General features: G+C 40.2%; 1 protein-coding gene across 2 annotated transcripts in view; it reads right to left on the minus strand.

Annotated features, from left to right (window-relative positions):
• The window catches only part of zbtb16a (zinc finger and BTB domain containing 16a), a 146932-nt gene that overhangs the window by 74022 nt on the left and 53309 nt on the right, over nt 1-19601 (minus strand). For both annotated transcript variants that reach the window (XM_085421217.1, XM_085421218.1), the window contains exon 3: nt 17636-17733. In XM_085421217.1, coding sequence (XP_085277343.1) covers nt 17636-17733 — 98 coding nt within the window. The remainder of the gene's footprint in view (nt 1-17635; nt 17734-19601) is intronic.

Below are 19601 nucleotides of genomic sequence, written 5' to 3' on the forward strand. Positions count from 1 at the left end.
TGCAACGTTTCTATCAGCTCAACAAATATCAGCAGACACACAAACTGTTTGTGTGCATGTTGTCAAACAGTGTGTTGCTAGCTAAAGGTTCGGCTGCTGCATTTCACAGGGACAGAGAAAAAGAGCTAACTTCACTCAGAGATGGAGAAAGAGAAGGAGAGGAAGAAGAGAAGTTAGATGTAAAGGTAAGGACTGCTCAGTAGTATTTGATAAACTGCAAATTTAAAGCTTACATGTAAGTCCTCGTGTTTTTAAATCAGATATTGCGTCTGTACATGTGACATTATGCTTTTTTTCATATTGTGAAACTGAGGTAGACTAACTGTGTTATTTAAAGGTTGCATGAAAATACTCAGCAGTTTAGTGCAGGATAAACAGGTTAGCTTGGCTACACTGTGATGCATTTAAAGGTTCTCCCGACTGCTGAATCCCATTGTAGCCTCTTCCCTATTAATTTTCCTGTTTAGAGCCAAAGTCACTCTACAGAGGAGGAAAGAAAAAACAGAGCTGTTGTTTCTATATTCCATCTTTTTCTATGTTCATGTTCTACTTAACTATTTAACACTGAGTGCCTTTATTGTAATTAAAATTATAATATGTACTAATATTAATTTATCAACATAACATTAACATAACACAAGGTTCAGTTAATGTTGCACAAAAACTGCTCTTGAAAGAGTTACCTATTATTTTCTTTGAGTTTGAGCCCATACCGATACTTTTTCACTTTTACTTGAATAGAGCTGAATCAGTAGTTCAGCTGTTACTGGAGTATTTTTTAACACTACTATCTGCACTATGCCACCTCTGCATTTTGTACTTCAAAATCCTATCACTGTTATCCTGCTCGTTTGTCTCTGCTCTTTTATATGATAAATCAAAATGATACACGAGATGAGAACTTGCGGCAGAAGTTGGTTGGTGGCCATCCCAATGTCCCTCCCCGTCTCACAGTCAAAACCCTGTAAAGATTTAGTGCTTAGGGCCCATTCTTTTCTGCTTTCAAGTCAGACATTGTCAAAGGTAACACTGAGTTTATTAAGGTTGGAGACATGAGTGGAAATCAGGGAATACAGAGTTGACTGGGTAGTAAAACTGTAAGAAAGAAGGGGAACTCTGATTTCTGTTGTGAAATTTTACAGGAAGTGTATACGCTCAGAGCAAAATGTAAAAAAAAATAAATGTGCTCATGAAAAAAAAGCATTTTGAAAAGATAATTTCAAATATTTCAACATTTTAGTTACGCTCTCCAGTCTTCTACCTGTTCCCATACCACAGTGTGAAGATTATTTAATTGCTACACATGTGTTATTGCTAAGAGGCCAAGCTGAGCCAAAGAAACAACTGGAGAAAGAAATGCAGAAGATAAGAATGGCTAAGCAACAGGAAATACTTGAAGCATGCAGTTTTTTTTTACTGCACTCAGGTGCATTGATTTACATACTTGTTTATTTTGTTTGATTCCAAAATCCTCTCTTCCACCCTGTTAAATCTTCCACATAAAACTTAATAAGTACTGACTTCAAACGGACAAATTGGATCAATTAGGGAAATCTCACAACAAGAGCTATTTAGGCGAATAAACTTACCTCAAAATACCACAGAACTTGAAGTCATCAAGCCTGCATTATCTGCCAAATGACACCATACAGAGGTTAGTAGCGCTTTTCCATTAGGTCATCTGTTTTTCCCTGAATGGGGTGTCAGAATGAGGATATTGTTTGTTGAGTGAACTCAAGAAATGATTAAGAAAATCCCCATGCTAAGATCCTGTCCAGACGAACACCACAGATGACACCGATTTCCAATTAGTTATCATTTACGCAAGCCTGAGATTACTTTTCTCACTGCCTTCCTCAGCTGCTTTCATTTTGTGAGACAATAAAGTTAAAAGACAAGCAAGTTTAATTACGTATATGTTTTTTCATAGATTAAAAAAAAAGAAGGAGAAACGTTCCGTTAATTGTAGTTTCTGACTGAAAGCAATTCTAGTTTTACTCTACATTTAATGTAGTCCAAGGTAATCTACCTCGGATCTTGCACTCATTACATAAAGTGCGAGAAGGCACTATGGTATGATTGAATGCTATATAAATAAATGCATGGATAAATTTGAAAATGAGCTCTTGTGGAAAAAAAAAAAGTAGTTAATCATTTTCCACTTTTTACTAAAGTTTTGAAGTTTTCAAGTGAGGAGTTGCCAGCGCTTCTCCGTCTGCAGACCCACCACATTGTGCACGGGCAACCGCACAGCTCTGGATATAGATACAGCAGAACTGATACTGTAGAGGCAATGACAGCTCTTGGCAGGCAGCCAAAAGTAGGGAAGTGTGTGTATATATGTGTGGGTGGAGGTGGCGGTGGTGGTGGTGGGGGGATACAATCAGCTGAGGCAGAAATAGGCCAAATGGTGACTGTATGGTTCAAAAGGTTCGTCTGTCCTCTCTAGCTGCTCTCTGAGTAGGGCTTTTCCCCTCTTTTCCTGCTATTACTTAAAGCGCTATGAAATAAATTCTTTTCTGGGCAAGCATTCAATTTTATTTTATTTATTTATAACATGCAACGAATTTGTGCACTGGGATGTGCCGTCCGAATCTCTTTAGACTTGCTAAACCACCCGAATAATGCTAAATGCAAAGGGCAATCACATATCTGATCTAATGACTAAAAACCTGATTTAGTTATTTTTTTTTAAATCAACACATTTTGACATTTTTTTCTGCAACCATGCAAAGTCAGTAAGGTTGTGACATTTCCATTAGTTGTAAAGTTTTTGAACAATAAAACGAAAGCTTTCTGCATCATTTAACAACCGGTTAAGATTTTGTCACCTTCTAGAGCGTGTAACATTAAAAAGATGAAACTTTAATGGCCTGTGTTTAACTGTGCCGCAAAAGTGACAGAATATAGAAGGTTTTCTTTGTGCTTTTTGATCTTTCAGGAGCCGATTTCCTCACTTCAACCAAACGGATGGAAACATCCTCAGTTTACATACAGTAGAGTTTCTTTTCTTTTTTTAAAGGTTTGGTTTAAGTCTGAAAGTAGGTGACAGTTTGACAGAAACATCTGTGTTGGTGATGATGTGCTGCTCTCATGCTGGGTGCGCTCATTATGTCTTTGTACTCTTTTGTCTTTCAGTTTAACCCACAGATATTTCTTTATTTATTTAACGCGCATTTGTAGTAAAGTTTCTGAGGAATTAGCGCTGTGGTCTCATTTCCAGCTCGGCACATGCTGAGGCTCGTGCGGAATCTCAGCACATTTTAGTCAATGGGTACTCATTTAAGGTAATTTTTCAATTTGGAGGGTAGCCCTGTAGACGAGTAGTCTACAGTAGAGAGCATGAGAGGTGCTGGGACTGTTGCGGGAGCTCACATGAATAAATTGTTATGTAATACTAACCAAGTAGTTTTGTCTCTTCCCCTAATATTGCCTGAAGTGAACTTTCGAGTGTGGCTCCCTTGTTCATCATTGTTTCTGAGTACAACGACTGTAAAACAGGTTGCTGGTGATAATGTCATGGCTGGGAACATTTCCACGCAATGCCTTTTTAAAACCATCGAGTAAGCCAAAGATGTTTTGGGCCAATGGATGCAGACATTACAAGGTAATCAGAAGCAGCAGCGCAATGTCATATCACACAGACTGCCACAGGCATAACTGGACAAACAGTGCTGTCAGGATAACGTTGTTTCTGTTGTGTTGTATTTATTTTGTTGTCTGTGGCATGCTCGCACAGATCATAGCAGCCTTTAGTTCTCCAAGAGTTTATTATTCTAAAGGTTCCAGTCCTGCCTGCTTTGGCGTCAGGCAGTTCAGGCAGCAGACACTTCACTATTCTGTTTGAGCTAAGAAGAGAAAGATAACGGACAATAATGTTGTGACCTCTGGATCGACTGGCATCTTTGTCTATTTGATATGTTGAAAACCTGAGGAGTTATATATTTAAATCAGAATTTAAAGCACAACTTGTATAAGACAGACATATAATATAGGCTGTTATAGATATGGCGGTGCCTAAAAGTCTGTGCAAATTGTTTCCGAATCGGTCTATAAGACACTGGACTGATAGTTCCAAATCAATATACTCTGTACCACCTAAGCCCCCCTGAAATCCTCGGGGGCATGGTGGTGGGGGGCATCCAACCAAAAGCCTGTTTACTCCCGGATTGAACTGCTTTTCCTTCTGACCAGTCGTATTAGTATTCCGTGACCACTCGCTTGTTTTCAACAGTTATAACACAATATCCATGCTTTGCTTTTATGTCGCACCTCCCAGTGGAATTAGTAGCATAAAAGCAATCCTTGTGTGTCCTGGCTACTTCCAGATGGCTTTGGGAGTGCTTTTATCTTTTCCCTCTGCCTCGCTCGCTCCGTCTCCTTTCACTTTCTCTTGCTTTCTTTCTTCCCCCCACATGAAAGTGCCGTCGGCAGATCTTTGCTTAGCCGGGTTCATTCTCTCTTCATCCGAAAATATAAAAGTTTCAAAGAGCATTTCATGAGGGAGCTCTTCCATAAATGGGATTCATAGCTTTCTAATCTGTGCTGCGAAATTGATCTAAAAAGTTTCCCAGAGCTATTGGCCAACTTACATAATGCAATAAAAGGTCGCGCCTGAGAGAATATTTACTTTTATTACCATTTGTGTCACAAACAAACCCCTCACTCAGCTTTCTCAGTTGGGGCTGTAACAGAATTTTGATGCTTTGCAAAAGAAAAAAGTCTTTAAAACATCTCATACAAACTTACAAACTCTTTTCCTTTTTTCTTTTTTGGGAATATAAAGCAAATTTGGAGCCAGCTGTCAAAAACTAAAACAGCACTGATGGATTTGATTTAATAATATAAAAGCGGGCAAAATTAAACAGCAAAATTTAAACGGTGCGCAGCCTGGATGCTGTGTGAAGTGGGCAAAGACAATGACACTTGCATAATTCATGAGACTGTCACATGGCGAGGTCAAGACACACGCACGCACACAGACACACACACACACACACACACAAAAAGCATTTGTCTGGCCCCAGAAATGCCAATCCCTTAAAAACCGCCTCGATATGAGGCACGGGCGTGATGATAATCTAAGAGAAGAACAACTGGGCAGGACATGCGAACAGAGAGTGTGACTGTCTACGCTGACGTGAAACCTGCCTAATTACACACACTGTCATGACACAATGAAGGAGCTGTCAAATTTGATTGGCTAACTTCCATTTCTGCCGATGTCAGTGCATACCAGGGGCTCATTAGAGAAAGTGCGACAAGTGCTAGTGAAAATCTAATAGCCAGCGTGAATGTATGACACACTGTTATATCATTACAGGAACAATGTTTTACTGTTGGACATAATGCTGAAGCAATCTGAGGCATTTTTTAAATGAGAACAACGATTTTACCCCCGTCCCCGGCAGGAATTGGTCACACGCCGTCTATCTCATGGATAACTCTCACTTCACTTCCAGGTGTGACTCCCTATCCAGCTTGTGAGAAGATGATGGTAACAATACACAGAGAGGGTTGTCAGAGCAAGCTCTGATTTGATACGACAGCAAGTGTTCAGCTGGCTGACAGCTACAGAGTCTCAGCAGCACTCACCACAGGCAGTTTACATGACATACCACCCTTAGACATAAAGCACATTTCATGCTTGGATATTAGCACACATGACTAAAAGACTGTGGTCATACAATAGACTATTAAAGTATAGGCCTGTTTTAACTACACACAACCCTTTGGTTTTAAATGAGTCCTACAGCAACTATAACATAGAAACTTTTTTGCATAGAAAAGTTACTACATATTATATAAATATATTTAAATTGATGGGCTCATGTTCTTCCTTTGAGCTTGTGTTTTCTGCTGAAAAAGGCATTTTTTCTTCTCTTCTGCAGATTGTTTCCATCCTCACACTCAACACAATTTGACTATTAGGTGGAGAGAATTAGTTGGAACCGTAGAGTTAGTATGTGGCAAACAACGTCATGGCCACCACATTACAAATGCATCGATCGTGTCGTTACAGTCTATCGACAGACAAACAAACACCGCGTGAAAACGAGCTTGGCGCTGTCCTGTGAGCTGTCCTGTGTAAATGTCGCGCCGGTTACTTTCTGCACTGGGATGTGTACATACGTGTGTGTCTCTGTGTCTGTGTGCACAAGCGTGTGTACGTGCATGTTTGTAGGTTTTACAGTCGAGCTCAATACACCCATGCCTGCGCACACACTCGCACAAAGCAACACAAATCCATACTAGCCACAGGCTCCTCTCCAATCTATTTTCTGCTCAGCTGGTTTTAAATGAAGTTATTATGACTCATTAAAATGCCCACAAGCTTGTGGAAGTCGGCCAATTACGATTTAAATTTAGCCTCCTGCTCTCACAACCTTATCTCCCCCCCACCCCTCATACAACCAACCTCTCATCACTGCCTCTGATTTTTTTCCCCCCTCTTTTCTTGTGGGAGTGGGGTGTTTGTAATGCATTTGGGAATCCTTTAAGAGTCCCTTCACTTTCACTCACACACACACACACACACACATCTCAAATGACCATTACATACATACAGGCCTACCACGAACGTGCAAGAAGTCAGGAACTTAACGATCCTTGTGAATAATTTGGCCAAGAATAATTACATATCAAAGACAAAGATAAAAACGAAAATAAAAATGTAACTGGGTTTATATCAACATGTGCAGGCCAGACACACATAGCAGAACCTCGTCCAAATGTGGCAAATACCACTAATTGCTATTCAGAAGTGCACAACTGGACCTTGCCAGTCCCACATATACACACTCTCAAAAACACACTTTTAAGTTTTTACATAACTGAAAGCTTTTCTTGGTCAATTTTGGTTTCACTTGGTCATCCTTTTGTTTTGATTCTACCCGACAGGAAGCTATTGCCACTGCATTTCTCGTTATGCACTGTTCGTAGTGTGGTATGTAGCGTTTGTAGGACCAAATTCAAATCACAGAGGAAAAGAATCTGGTTTTTCAAAGAGGAGTTTTACTACTTCTCTACACATTTTATTCTTTTTTTTAATCCCAGTGGACTACATTTTGCATTACTGGGGATTTTAAGAGTGTATACCGTATTTCCCGGACTACAAAGCGCACCTGAATATTAGCCGCACAAGCTAAAATCAGGGGAAAATCCTGTTTTGTACATACATTAGCCGCACCTGACTAAAAGCCGCAGGTGTTTCAATGTTGACTCATCATATGTAAGAGAATATGCACAAAGGGAATTGTCAGGAAAGAGACGGCTGTTTGGGGACACACCCCTTTTATTAATATTTTGAAAAACAAGTTATGGGTACATATTTGCACATGTAGTACATAACAGTAACCTACAGCACACCAGAAAATAGATTCGGACTACCTTTTAGGCTCAGGTGCAGTGACACGGCTTTAACAAGAAGAAAAGTCAGTCATTCACCATCTTTCTCTTCTTCCTGCGCTCTAAAACCACCAAAGTCCTCTTCTCCAATGTCGGAAACGAACAGGCTCAGGATGGCTTCGTCATCCACTCTCCGCTTCTCTCCTTCGTTGTCACTTTCAAAACCAAAGAAATCCTCGTTGTCAGTGTCAGAGTCGAACACCCTCAGAAGGGCCGTGGCGGTGTCCTCCTCTCCATCATGCAGCAGTCCAGCCCTTCAAAATCCGTTGGTGATCGTGGATGTTTTCGCACTTTTCCACGCTGTCAGAATCCACCGGTGGAGTTGGGCATAACTTGCTTTTCGCAAGTTTATCGCCGCTCGTCATCCACGACTCCCGCTGAATGCGTAGCGCTACTTTGAAGTTTGTTTTTCGTGCTACTTCGTACGGCACTATGTTGCCTGGCGGACGGACATGTGACTAACATACCACTCTTGAACCCCGATCCTTCCGCCAGGCAACGTAGTGCCGTACAACAGCGGAACAAACAAAACAAATCGTCTTACGATATGACAAAAATCATGGAAAATCCATAGAAAAGCCGCACCTGACTAAAAGCCGCAGGGTTCAAAGCTTGTGCAAAAAGTAGCGGCTTATAGCCCGACAATTACGGTATATATATATATAACTGCATTTTTTTATGATGATGACGATGATGATAATGTTAGGCAAGAAGCTTAAAGTGAAGACTTATTGTGTCCAGACAAGTACCACTGAGGATTCAATCAGCTCCGCCACTCTGTCATCCAAATGCCCCAAGACAGTCTGAAGGACCCTTTGCCTAAAAAAAGACACTCTCAGAATACCTGGAAACTAGACTGAGAAATTCCACCTGATCCTGCTTTAGCCCCCTTGAGCAATGCTCACTATTCAGCCAGTAAGAGCTCACCAAACACACATACACACACACACACACACACAGACGACCTAATTTAACATCACACTCTGGAGCAAACAAATGTCTGCAGCCTCTGTATCTTCTCCCTCCTTTTGACTTAATGGTGAGCACTGTGCGTGTGTGTGTGCACACATGCATGTATGTGTCGCTCACCACATGTTTGTGTGCATGTGAGTGTGCGCGCGTGCTTGATTTGCATGTGTGTTTATGTGCATTCTACAGTATCATTTGAATTTCCAGGAGAGCAAATTAATTGGCAGCCTTTTGCAATAATTGACTTTTACCACACACACACACACACACACACACACACACACACACACACACACACACACACACAGACAGAGCGCTCACATCTCTCTCTTAGACACATACACACATGCTGCTCGCTGACAACAAAGCTGCTGGGAGGAGGGAGGGATGATGAAGCGAATCCAAAATTCAATCGACTGTGTTCTTGTTTTGAGCAGAAGGCACACAGTGTACTGTACTGTGAGAGGCCATAAAACTCTCACTCTCAACCAAAAAAAAGAAAAGAAGAAAAAAACAGCCTTTGGTAGACACAGACATTTCAGCAATCACTTACCATCAAAACACTTTGTCTCGCATACAAAAATAAGACTTGGCATCAGAGCGGAATACCAAATCAGGCCCATTAAGGGAGCACAGGGGCACTCGCTACTTAGCAACCAAAAGGATTTAAAGCTGCAATATCCCTGTAATAAAAGGAATACGATCAAGTCCTCATGTTTTTTCTTCCTGTCTGAAAATAGAGAGGGCTGAAAAGTCAACTTTTAACTTTTTGTCCAACTTTTTTGAATGACGGTCTTTAGGAGTAACCTATACCAGAGCTCTCTGAAGTAACATAATCATTATATTATGGGCTAATACGCTGCAACTGCTTCTTCACTGGTGGTTATTTGTGAGGACACATGAAAACAAATCTGCACAGTACCACTTTACCTTAAGCAAGTATTGTAATTTCAACAACTGCGCGTAATTGACTCAAAACCATCTTCTTGCTTTACTTACAGTTATGAGTTTTTCAAACATTTGCATCACTGTATATAACTGTAAAATGATAGGCAGTTTGAAAAGATATTCATATTTAACTTGTTAGACAAATTACTATTGAGACTTCTTTGGCAGAAAAAACAGCTGTCAAAAGAAGACTGGCAGCCTTTTCCAGTTGCAAATCTGTTTTTACAGTTCTGCTATACAGTTCTGCCAGAATGACAAAATTGGAAGAGAGCTATTTTTTCTGTGGGAAGTTTTTTTTTTTTTTTTTTGAATGAGTGAAGAGTAAAATAGAAAAACTGAAAAAAATATTTTGCAAGTCTAAATATCTAAAGTTGAAATAGCAGCGTAAAAGGTTTGGACTGAACAAACAACACAAGTTATTCTATGCAAAAAAACTAACTAGAGGATTAACATGAGGACAGAATTTCATATCATCAAGTCTGATGCAAAAATGCTCCACATGCCTACATACCACCTATGTTTATACCAGAGCATTAATTATATTGCTTTGCAATATAATTTCCAGCTCTGTTGGAAAACATATCATAATACAAAACATATTATTAGACAGTGAGACACTCATGGAAGTAAGCGATACGGGTAATACCCTGTCAATTGCTTCCAGGAAGACAGCTACAGGTGTCAGGTAAAGCCACGCTGACTAAAATGACATTTAAGGCACTGGCTATTGACTTTAAGGGAGGTTCCAGACACAGAGCTGCCAACCGGCCATATTGTCAGAAAAGATCATCTCTTACTCTGTTCAGCCAGGCTATTTTTATGATTTATTTCTTTAAACCACTGCCTTTCCAAGAAGCCCAGAGCACAGGTACACCGAGTTCTCACTAAGGATCGCAGCTGCACAGACCAACACGTTTTTAATGAAGCCACATTTGCTCGTGACAGTGGTCTAACAAGTTCTCCTTTCACATACTCCCCTCCCCTGCCCCTGGAAGGGAAATAAAAATACTGACAGCAGCGCCTGATGCTATAGTATTCCAAGTAGACCCCTGTGCTGTGTCACCTTCTGCCTGTCCCCCATGTGCCCTCTCATGTAATATAACCCAGCTGAGATTTCTCCAGCTGCATAATCCCAGTCGTGCTCGGAACAGTAAATCAACAGGTTGGGGGAAGTATTGCAAGAATTGCAGGGGAAGTTTTAAGTTGCACAGGAGTAATGTTATGGCACTACAAAATAAGCTACTGCTGTTTGCTTTGTCTGTCATATTGTGTTAACCCACCCGAGAAAACAATGTGTGTGTGCATGCATTTGTGTGTGTGCATGCAGGACAGAACATCAGCTGTGGTAAAAGAAAAATGTACATGCAAAAAGCTCGACACTTTGGGTCATACTTTTGTTTTTTTCCCTGAACTACTTCTTTTCCTGCTACTTGCTTTTAATAGCACTTCCCCCCCTGCCACCCCTCCCTCCCTTGTGTCTCCTGTCTCTCTTCTCACTCATGCATACACACACAGTCAGACACATACACATTTAGGAATTTTTGGCCTGGAAGGCAGTCAAGTTTCATTAATTTCTGGGTTTGGGTACAGTACAGTGTGTTCCTGGACTCACATCTGCGAGCGATCATAAATGCTGGAATGCTGGCAGAACATCCAGACCTGCCGGCACAAATATGTCGTCATCACTCTGAGGGAAGAACCGGCACAAAGCCAAAACAGCCGACCAGTTGACTGCCAAACAACCAAACGCCACGGAGATAGAAACACAGACAAAGAGCAATGGGAAAGCAGCCCTCCCGCCTCGCCACATTCATATCCAAATTCTTTGCATTTTTCCTCACCTAAATGTTCTAGACATTTACGTGGGCATCTTACTCCCACACTCAGATTGGGATCGGCTTGGAACAAAGCTTTCAATTTAAGGGAGGCAACTTAAACAGCTGGTCAAGCACAACAGGAAAACTAGTGTTTTGAATAACTGCCAGATTTTTCTGCAATGTTAATGCGTACTGTCCTAATCCAATGAGTTGCAGAGCAAGGTATTTAAAACAGACATTTACATCGTTATTCTTTCATCGATTACTTCTGTTTAAAAAAAAAAAGAAGTAGTCAAGCATCTGAATAATGCGGTAAATATATACTTTTTCCAGTTTCATGCAACATCATTCCATTACCACTTGGGCAGCTTCATCATGTGATATCGTCAATTTCTCCACACATTGGCTTTATGTGATAAACACAACACACTGGTTTTGTTTTTCTGCACGCAACCCTAAAAGATCAAACCAACAAAAGATAAATTCCCTTCAGGCTGGTTAGAAACACATCTCTAAACAGTAAACCTCACACGGGAAATAACACTGTACTGGCTGTACAGGCTGACTAATGCACAAGCCAAACACAAGCATACCAAACTGATGAGGCCAGTGTGAAACACCACACAATGAGAACACATGACCCCAAAATGCCAAGAGATTATCATGTAAAGTTATGTTTCCATCAATAATGTGATGCTCTGAGATAATATGTGTTTGTGGGTAAACTGTAATTAAGCTCGAGAGCATGATGGGTAAACACCAGCTGTATCAGAACTAGTTTGCTCCATATAAAAAGTTCATTATTTCGTGCTCGTTATTTTGTAGTACTGCAAGAACTCTTACAATCTTGCACAAAGGGCAAACACCAAATACTGTGCTGGTTCATCTCCACAAAGTTTTTGACAGCATGTCAGAAACTAAGTGCATATTGAGATATTGAATTCACACTAAAACAAAATACTGTCAAGTGTTTTTAATATCATCATTTTGTGCTTAGGTTTCAAAAGTTTCCACTGTTTAAGTAATAAACATCTGTTCCAGTTATAAGAACTAAAACAATATTTATTTTAGTAAGATTATTTGTTGAATGTTCTAATGATTTTTATAAAAATAAATTAAATCACCAAACTTCTCAGCATATCACTTTTGAAGAAGATAGAAGAGTTTCCTGAATTTGTGCCACTCTCAGTTATGTTAAAAAAGTTATTTCCCCCGTCTTTATAATTAGTGAATGGAGACATTTAAGTGGTTGCTCAAACTGGATTCACCACAGCAACTGGTAAACAACTAAAATAACTGACTCAACTAAACTCCACTGGGAAATCGAGTTCTGCCTGTTCATCTAATGAGCTAACATGAAGAAACACTAGAAATGTTAGCCATGACTCAAACTCTATAGTTCCATTACACTTGCTATTTTCAGTAAATAAATTCTGTGTCTGTGTACTCATAACAGTCATAACTCATAACAGTCAAAAACAACTGAGTGGTGTCAAAAACAAGACTCAGTTGTTTTTATTTTGGCTACATAAGGGAAGATACTAATTCCAGATAGCTAGCTAACAGTGATACATGTTTTTTCAGGCATTGTGTGGCGCTACTGTTTGATGTTGGTTAGTATTAAATTGTCATCTTTAACACAGAAGCCTTTAAAATGTGTAGTCGGAGGCTGGACAAGTTGTAAATATTTATATAAAGCAGCAGCTGGCGTGTCAATCACAGCCAAATGCAATTATCCCATTTCCAATAAGTGCACAACATACTGTGTTTGATTGGAGACACTGCTCTGTTGGAAGATAACTAGTAAATACATAGTGTACGCTATGTAGTTCTCTTCTATGAAGTACCATAATAGATTCAAGTTGAGAAATGGCGAAAACAAATTTAACCTGAAAGACCTCCATTTTCTGTTAACAAAAAGACTACATACTGTATCATAATCATGGATAAACATTGATTTAAAGGAAACAGACAGAGGTAACAGGCACTTACAAGAAGTAAACATGCAGCGTGGTTTTCCTGATTCTCTTACTAGCAAGAAACATATTACTGATACCATCTCTCCATTCATACATCTTCACATTGTGCCCTTTAGCAAAACACTTTACAGTACGAGGTGCATCAAGTCTTTCTTCCCCTCTCTCTCTCTCATACACATACTCGGCCGGCTAATCCAGGAGCTCTCTACTATGTACACATAACATAAAGTGAAGATTAAGTCTCTTAAGCTATAAAGGCAGTGAGATGAAAAGTTGGTGGTAACAGAGATGGCAATATGGGTGCTCAGGAAGAGTCTTTTTGGTAATCTTATTATACTGCAATCTCACTTGGACAACAAACTGTGAATCATATCAGTCTGGTCTGGTCTTGGTTGGTGTGTGACAATACTCACACATGCACATGCGCACACAACTGGGTGCTGTCTGAAAGCCAGACTATTTTTGACATGGTTGAAACAATGCAATGCATTTTTAAATGGGCTTACCTGTTTAAAGAAACTGCTGTGCATCACTGTATTGCATTTTCTCCACTACTACTGATGCTGATACTTTTTTTTAATGTAACATAATTTACAAGAAATACATAAATCAAATGTAAAAGCTAATTACTTTAACTGTGTAGTAAAATCAACCAGTTATCAATGAAAAAAAGTAAACTGAATGTATTAAAAATAAAGAAAAATAATTTTAATCTTAAAAGTGGAACAATCACTGAAACCAGAAATGGGCAGCTGATGAATGAAATGCTGAATCTGCTTTTGACTAATTGCACATTTTCGTTAATGGGACACAGTAGATTTGGATATATGTGAGTAAATGTAGGTTAAATAAGTAAACCTTTGTTCGGTATTTGGTTTTTTAAGAGACCACTGAGACTGAGTCCAAGAATCTCAGGCTCAATGGGGGGGGACTGGGGGCAGCATATGAGATGACAGATTTAATACATTGATGGTCGGTTGATGAACTAATTTACTGCAAAAGTTCAGCAGTACTTTTAAGTTGAGGCATTGATACTATAAAAGGTGCTGCTACAATTTCATGAACAATAACATTATGGTCCTTTAAATGCGCCCAAAAGTGGCTGAGTCAGAGTTCCCCACCCTGTTCAAGCCTCCATCTGCAGGCCTTGGCTCAGCAAAGGCTGTCAAACAGTAAACGTCAGGCCGAGATTAGAAAAAAGGAAAAAAAAAGAAAAGAAAACAACAACGTGGAACGGACTGAGACAGAACAAGACGAGAAGAAAAAAATAAATAGCTGGCACAAGGTAGACTGTACATACTGTACCCTCAGTGGTGGCAGGCAGCCCAGACTGGCGAGCTGCCAAATCCTCCGTACAACAAGCACAGAGACAGACAGACGGGCAGATAGACAGGCAGAGAGTGAGAGACAGAGTGGAAAGCAGAGGGGAGGGAGGAGGCGGCAGCAGCAATGTCTGAAATGCTCCACATCCACGACACGCTGTGCATCCCAAAAAGCCTCTCCACTCTCTTGCTTCATCTCCCTGATATTCTGCCTTTTATGAAGCGAGCTGAAGGATGATGGCGGCAGCGGTGGAGGAGGAAGGGTGGAGGGGCTGAGGTTAAGGGTTTTGGGACTTTGTAAAGTGTCATCATTACAGAGAAACACGACCAAAAAAAAAAGAATCCAGACGTGGTGTCAGACCGAGAAAAAGCCTTGAAAGTCAAACGGTGGAGGCGGAGGTGTAGGAGAAAAAAAAGAAACTGAAAAAGTGCAAAAAATAAAAAAAGACAACAAAAACTATCAAAGAAGCTTTGCCTCAGCGCTGTCTCTTCCCTAACCGTCGCCCGTCTCGACAGAAGCGCTCGTCTTGCCTTTTACGCCAGACCAAAGCGGCTATGAATCAACACTGATGTGTGTAACAGTACAGGTTGATGTCGTGCGTCAAGGCTGCCTCGCATGGAAAGAGGAAAAAAGAGAAAGAAAGAAGAAGAAAAAAAGTTTGTGCACTTGCTGCCACAGTTGCTAAAAATACACTGCCCATATCTTCCGCTCAGTTGCCATTTTCAAGGTGGAGTGTGTGGTTCTTCCTAGAGTTTTCAGTCATCTCTCTCGCTCTTTTTTTCCATTTGATCTCCTATCAGCAGAGTTTTCACCTCATGATAATGGGTACAAATTGTGAGTTTTTATTAACCTGTTGATAAAACCGCTTTCTGTTGGAAATCTATTCAAATATTACTTCAGCGTCTACAAAACAACCCGTTAGAAGACTTTATTTATACTCTGCTACTTTCTTCTAATTAAGAAAAAGATTCCTTTTTAAACAAGAGGCCCTGCTTTATTCAGGAAGTAATTATGATCATAAAATCTCAAACACACATCTATCTCTCACTCTTTTTCTCCGTTTCTGTCAGCGTGGTTGTTAGTGATAAAGGTGGCGCTAAGTAGAAAATTCAGCGTGTCCCATTATAAACAGAGTTCTGGACAAATGGCTCCATCCTTGGGCCAACATTAACACAAATTTGGGGTTTTGTGTATGTGTGCAGGAGGTGTTGCCTCATGAGGTTCCATGGCTTTTACGGTGTCTCAATAAACCATCTGCACTTAGGGCCTTAGCAGTGGGGAACTCTTTGCCGCCTATAAAAGACGGTTCATTCCATTAAAGCAGTAGGCTCAGAGCACCCAGACTGCTAGGGTGTGGGTGTGTGTGTGTATGTGTGCAAGTGGGTGGGTGTAATAGTGTCAGACTCCACCAATCAATGTGTCCACTGTTCTGACTTGTACTACCTTTCAGACCTCTAATGTCACAGAGGTGTAGGATGACAGGATGATGATGTGCAGGCACCTCTTGGGTTAAGTTTCCCAGAGCTGCTCAGCTTGAAGAGTCATTTAATCCACAAATCACTGCAACTAGGTTATGCTCCACATTCACATGTTCAATATAGAATATTTATAGTAGGACAAAGCAAATGTAAGTCAACTTTTCCCTCTATTCCAATTTCAGGCAGCAGCAACTTCAGTACTGGAGTCTATTGTAAATGCTTAAATGTAAAAATCAGCTTGCAACAAATATATTCTGCACAGTGCATTTATGGTCTATAGTGACAAATCAGTCTTTGTATCTGTTAACAGATGCTAGCATGATTATGACAACTTAAGAGTATGAAGTTTAAAGCTAAAATGCATGTTTAGCCCATTAGGTCATATGTATTTTTGTATCACTGATCATACTGAAAGCCTGTTACAGTGTATTTGGATTCTATTAGTCCTAATTAACTATCACTAACTATAATAACTACAACACCACCTACTTTCAGGAACATAAAACAGTTTTATGAGTTAACTCCAAGGCTCTAACTACTATGTATGACAGTGAGGTGGTGTCACTGGGAGAAATACATAATAAAGGAAGTAAATGCAGAGGAGGGGGGGGGGGGGGGGGGGGGGGGAGCCAAACTAACTAACTACGTTTAGTCACATGTCAAGCTTGTGGTTCCTAAATATTTGTCCTCTAACCTTTCTTACAGTATTGTTCTGGTATTTTTTACTACTGATTTGGTGACGTCTGTAGCGGATGAAAGTACCTCAGGTCAAAAAATTATGGAGCAGCAAAACAAACTACTGTCATTTTATTAAAGAAGTCAGACACTAATTGGCCTTTTTCTATCACCCTGTGAGCAACTGCGATCTGATTTAATGCTGCACATGGCACGAGTCTGCAAACAGCAGGGCACAGTCAGAGGAGTTGGTTACCTCGTTGAGAAGTTGGTGGAGTACAGCCTGTCGCCTGCAGCTCCTTATCTAACGGCTCGCTGTGGCTGCTCATTCTTGTTCTATTACTTTGCAGCTTTTGATGCACCGAAAATGGTGAAAATGATCATTGTCTCGTTTTGTTTGTAGCGGTAAGTGCCAAGGTGACTGACAAGTTGCACTTTCTGTGCGTACTTAAAAACCCCAACTCATTTCAGAGCTTTTAACCTGGAAATACTTCACATGAATTAACATGGCATGCTTCATCAGCAGGTGATACACTTTACCAACATTTTGCTACCTTACTCAGTCACAATGACTAAATAATTTTCCCTTTTGAGCAGCTTATCCAAAATTTATTTGACAGAGATTTTGACTCCTCATCTTAACACCATTGTATTGCCAAGTCAACTACTTTTTTTACACACATATTACATAATTACATTCATTATGCAAAATATATTTCAATGAATTAAAGAATACTCTGGTTTCTATGAAAGGCATCACCAGATATATTAAAAATGTATAATTTTCAATGCATGGATCCAAACATATGAGACATTTCAGGCCCAGGCTCCGTGGGTTATCAGTGGGGTTCCAAATGACTACTTTTCACTTAATTTGGAGTCATAGTTTGAATTTTTGGACAGCAGTAAAATCTGCCAGTAGCGCTTTTCTGTACAAAGTGGCAGCAATGAATGCTCTTTTCTTTAAAGACTGTTACTGCTAGCTCAACAGTGATCACAGCGAGGGGTTGTGGTTTTGGGGTTAGTTTGATTTCCTTACCTGAATGAGACAGCAAATGCATTCGTAGACGGAGGCTGTCCAGGAAGCTCTTCCCACACAGCTCACAGCTGTAGGTCTTCATTCCACTGTGCATCTTTCTGTTGACAAAGAGCAAAAAGAAATATTTTACCATCTTTCAGTGAGACCAGCCAGCGCTTAATGTACCACCGATAGACGTTTGTGTCTCTAACAAAGCGGCTTTTTACAGCTCATAACTAAAAACTTCCAGAACAGAGAAAGTTTGGTCTTGTGCATTTTGAGAGAATATGTCACACTCCATCAGTCTTAACATCAGCACAAAACAGTAACCATGAGTGTAACAAGTCATCCATCTACCACACATATTATCTGCAGGGACCAGTAGACCATGACTTGCCGCTGTAAATCACAAGGTGCTATTCAAGCAGAGGCGGCATTATCAGCTACCTACATCTAGAGCGCTGCAGAGGGATACGATGCTGTAAAGTGAAATAGACTAAAATAAATAGTGAAACAGAAACACGCAAAACCTCTACTTACTGTTACGAACCATTTATGGAACAGTTTTTGATGACTGCTCTCAGAGCTATGAGCTGTTGCGTAGCTTGAAGCCAAATCAGATTTGCAATAAATTGTCTATTTCCAAATGGACAGTCATTAAGCTGTAACGTAGTTTAAGCACACAAGGTCAGACAAGACTAAGGGTCAATATTTGATTATGAAGTAAAGGCCTTGAAGGTTAGCTAAGTAAATAACATCTGACAACAGAAAAGTCTAGTCTTACGGCTCTCTCTGTTCCTCAAATCCTCAAAGACCCCACGGCTCAGTACAAAGCATATTATTCTTGAGAGATATCTGAAAGTGCTCTAAAGCAATTAAAGTGACACGATTTGCCAAACAACTGCCACAGTGCCTTAAGCATCTTGAGAACTTCAAATACCTCGCCTTGAGAGAGGTACACAAAGCCACAGACACACCCATGATTGTAATCATCGTCAAGTTTGTGCTGTTTCTGATTTGGCACGTTTAGTCTTCTACAACTGTTGCTCTTTCATACAACACAGCTCCAAAAATGAAGCATTACTTTTTTGATGGTAATACTAGATTGTGGGGGAGAAAAAAGAAGTGACAGGTTGTGAAAAAGCCTTTAGCTGAAAAAAAAAAATCATACCAAAAAAAAGTGCACAGGAAAAAGACATGATTCTATACTCAGGTGAGTGTATGCTTCAAGCAGGCAAAAAAAGACAACATCAATACAGCTCACGCTCTCCACTGACTAGTCAGGTGGCAAAAAGTGATCAGCCAAGTGCATTCTTGGGGAAACAATGCCCTTGATGAGAGTTCTGCTCAACTTGGGTGAGATGACAGCCATCCATCTTAGCGGCTCAACAAAGCTACAGAGGAGGAGGTGGTGCCACTTTCCCAAAACATGACTGATTGATGTCAGATGTCGAATGCAAATTGATTTACAGCTCTCTTTTGTGCCTCGAGAGGGAAAGGAAGAGACAAAGCGAGGATTGAGACCAGGACAGACAGAAAGAGATTATAGCGTATGCTATGGCAATGGCTTTGGGAGTTATTAAGCTATCAAGTCTAGTATGACTTCACTTACAATTAATTGCTGCAAAATATCCCCCAAACCTGACACGAGCAGGGTAAAAACCAGAGAAGTATGAAATTAAAGAGAGGTTAGAAGTTGTGAAGAGACCCTGGAAATCAAGGGCAGAATGACAGCCCTTTGGCATGCAGTCAGCAATTAAAAGGTCCTCTAAATGCTAACTGCCCCCAAAAGGGAAGAGGACACTTAAAAACAACAAAATAGGAGAAACAAAGTGTCATAGAGTGTTACATATCGTTAAAGGGCAATAACGCTCCAGATACCGATGTTATATTTAGCAGCTGCACATCATAAGAGTAGCATAAAACAAACATCTTAATCTAATTTGAAAAACTTGGCAAACAGGCATGACAACATGGCATCAAAATG

The sequence above is a fragment of the Rhamphochromis longiceps genome, linkage group LG10 (assembly GCF_057381845.1).
Source record: "Rhamphochromis longiceps isolate RC_006_pf linkage group LG10, R_longiceps_female_GT1.1, whole genome shotgun sequence".
NCBI lineage: Eukaryota > Metazoa > Chordata > Actinopteri > Cichliformes > Cichlidae > Rhamphochromis > Rhamphochromis longiceps.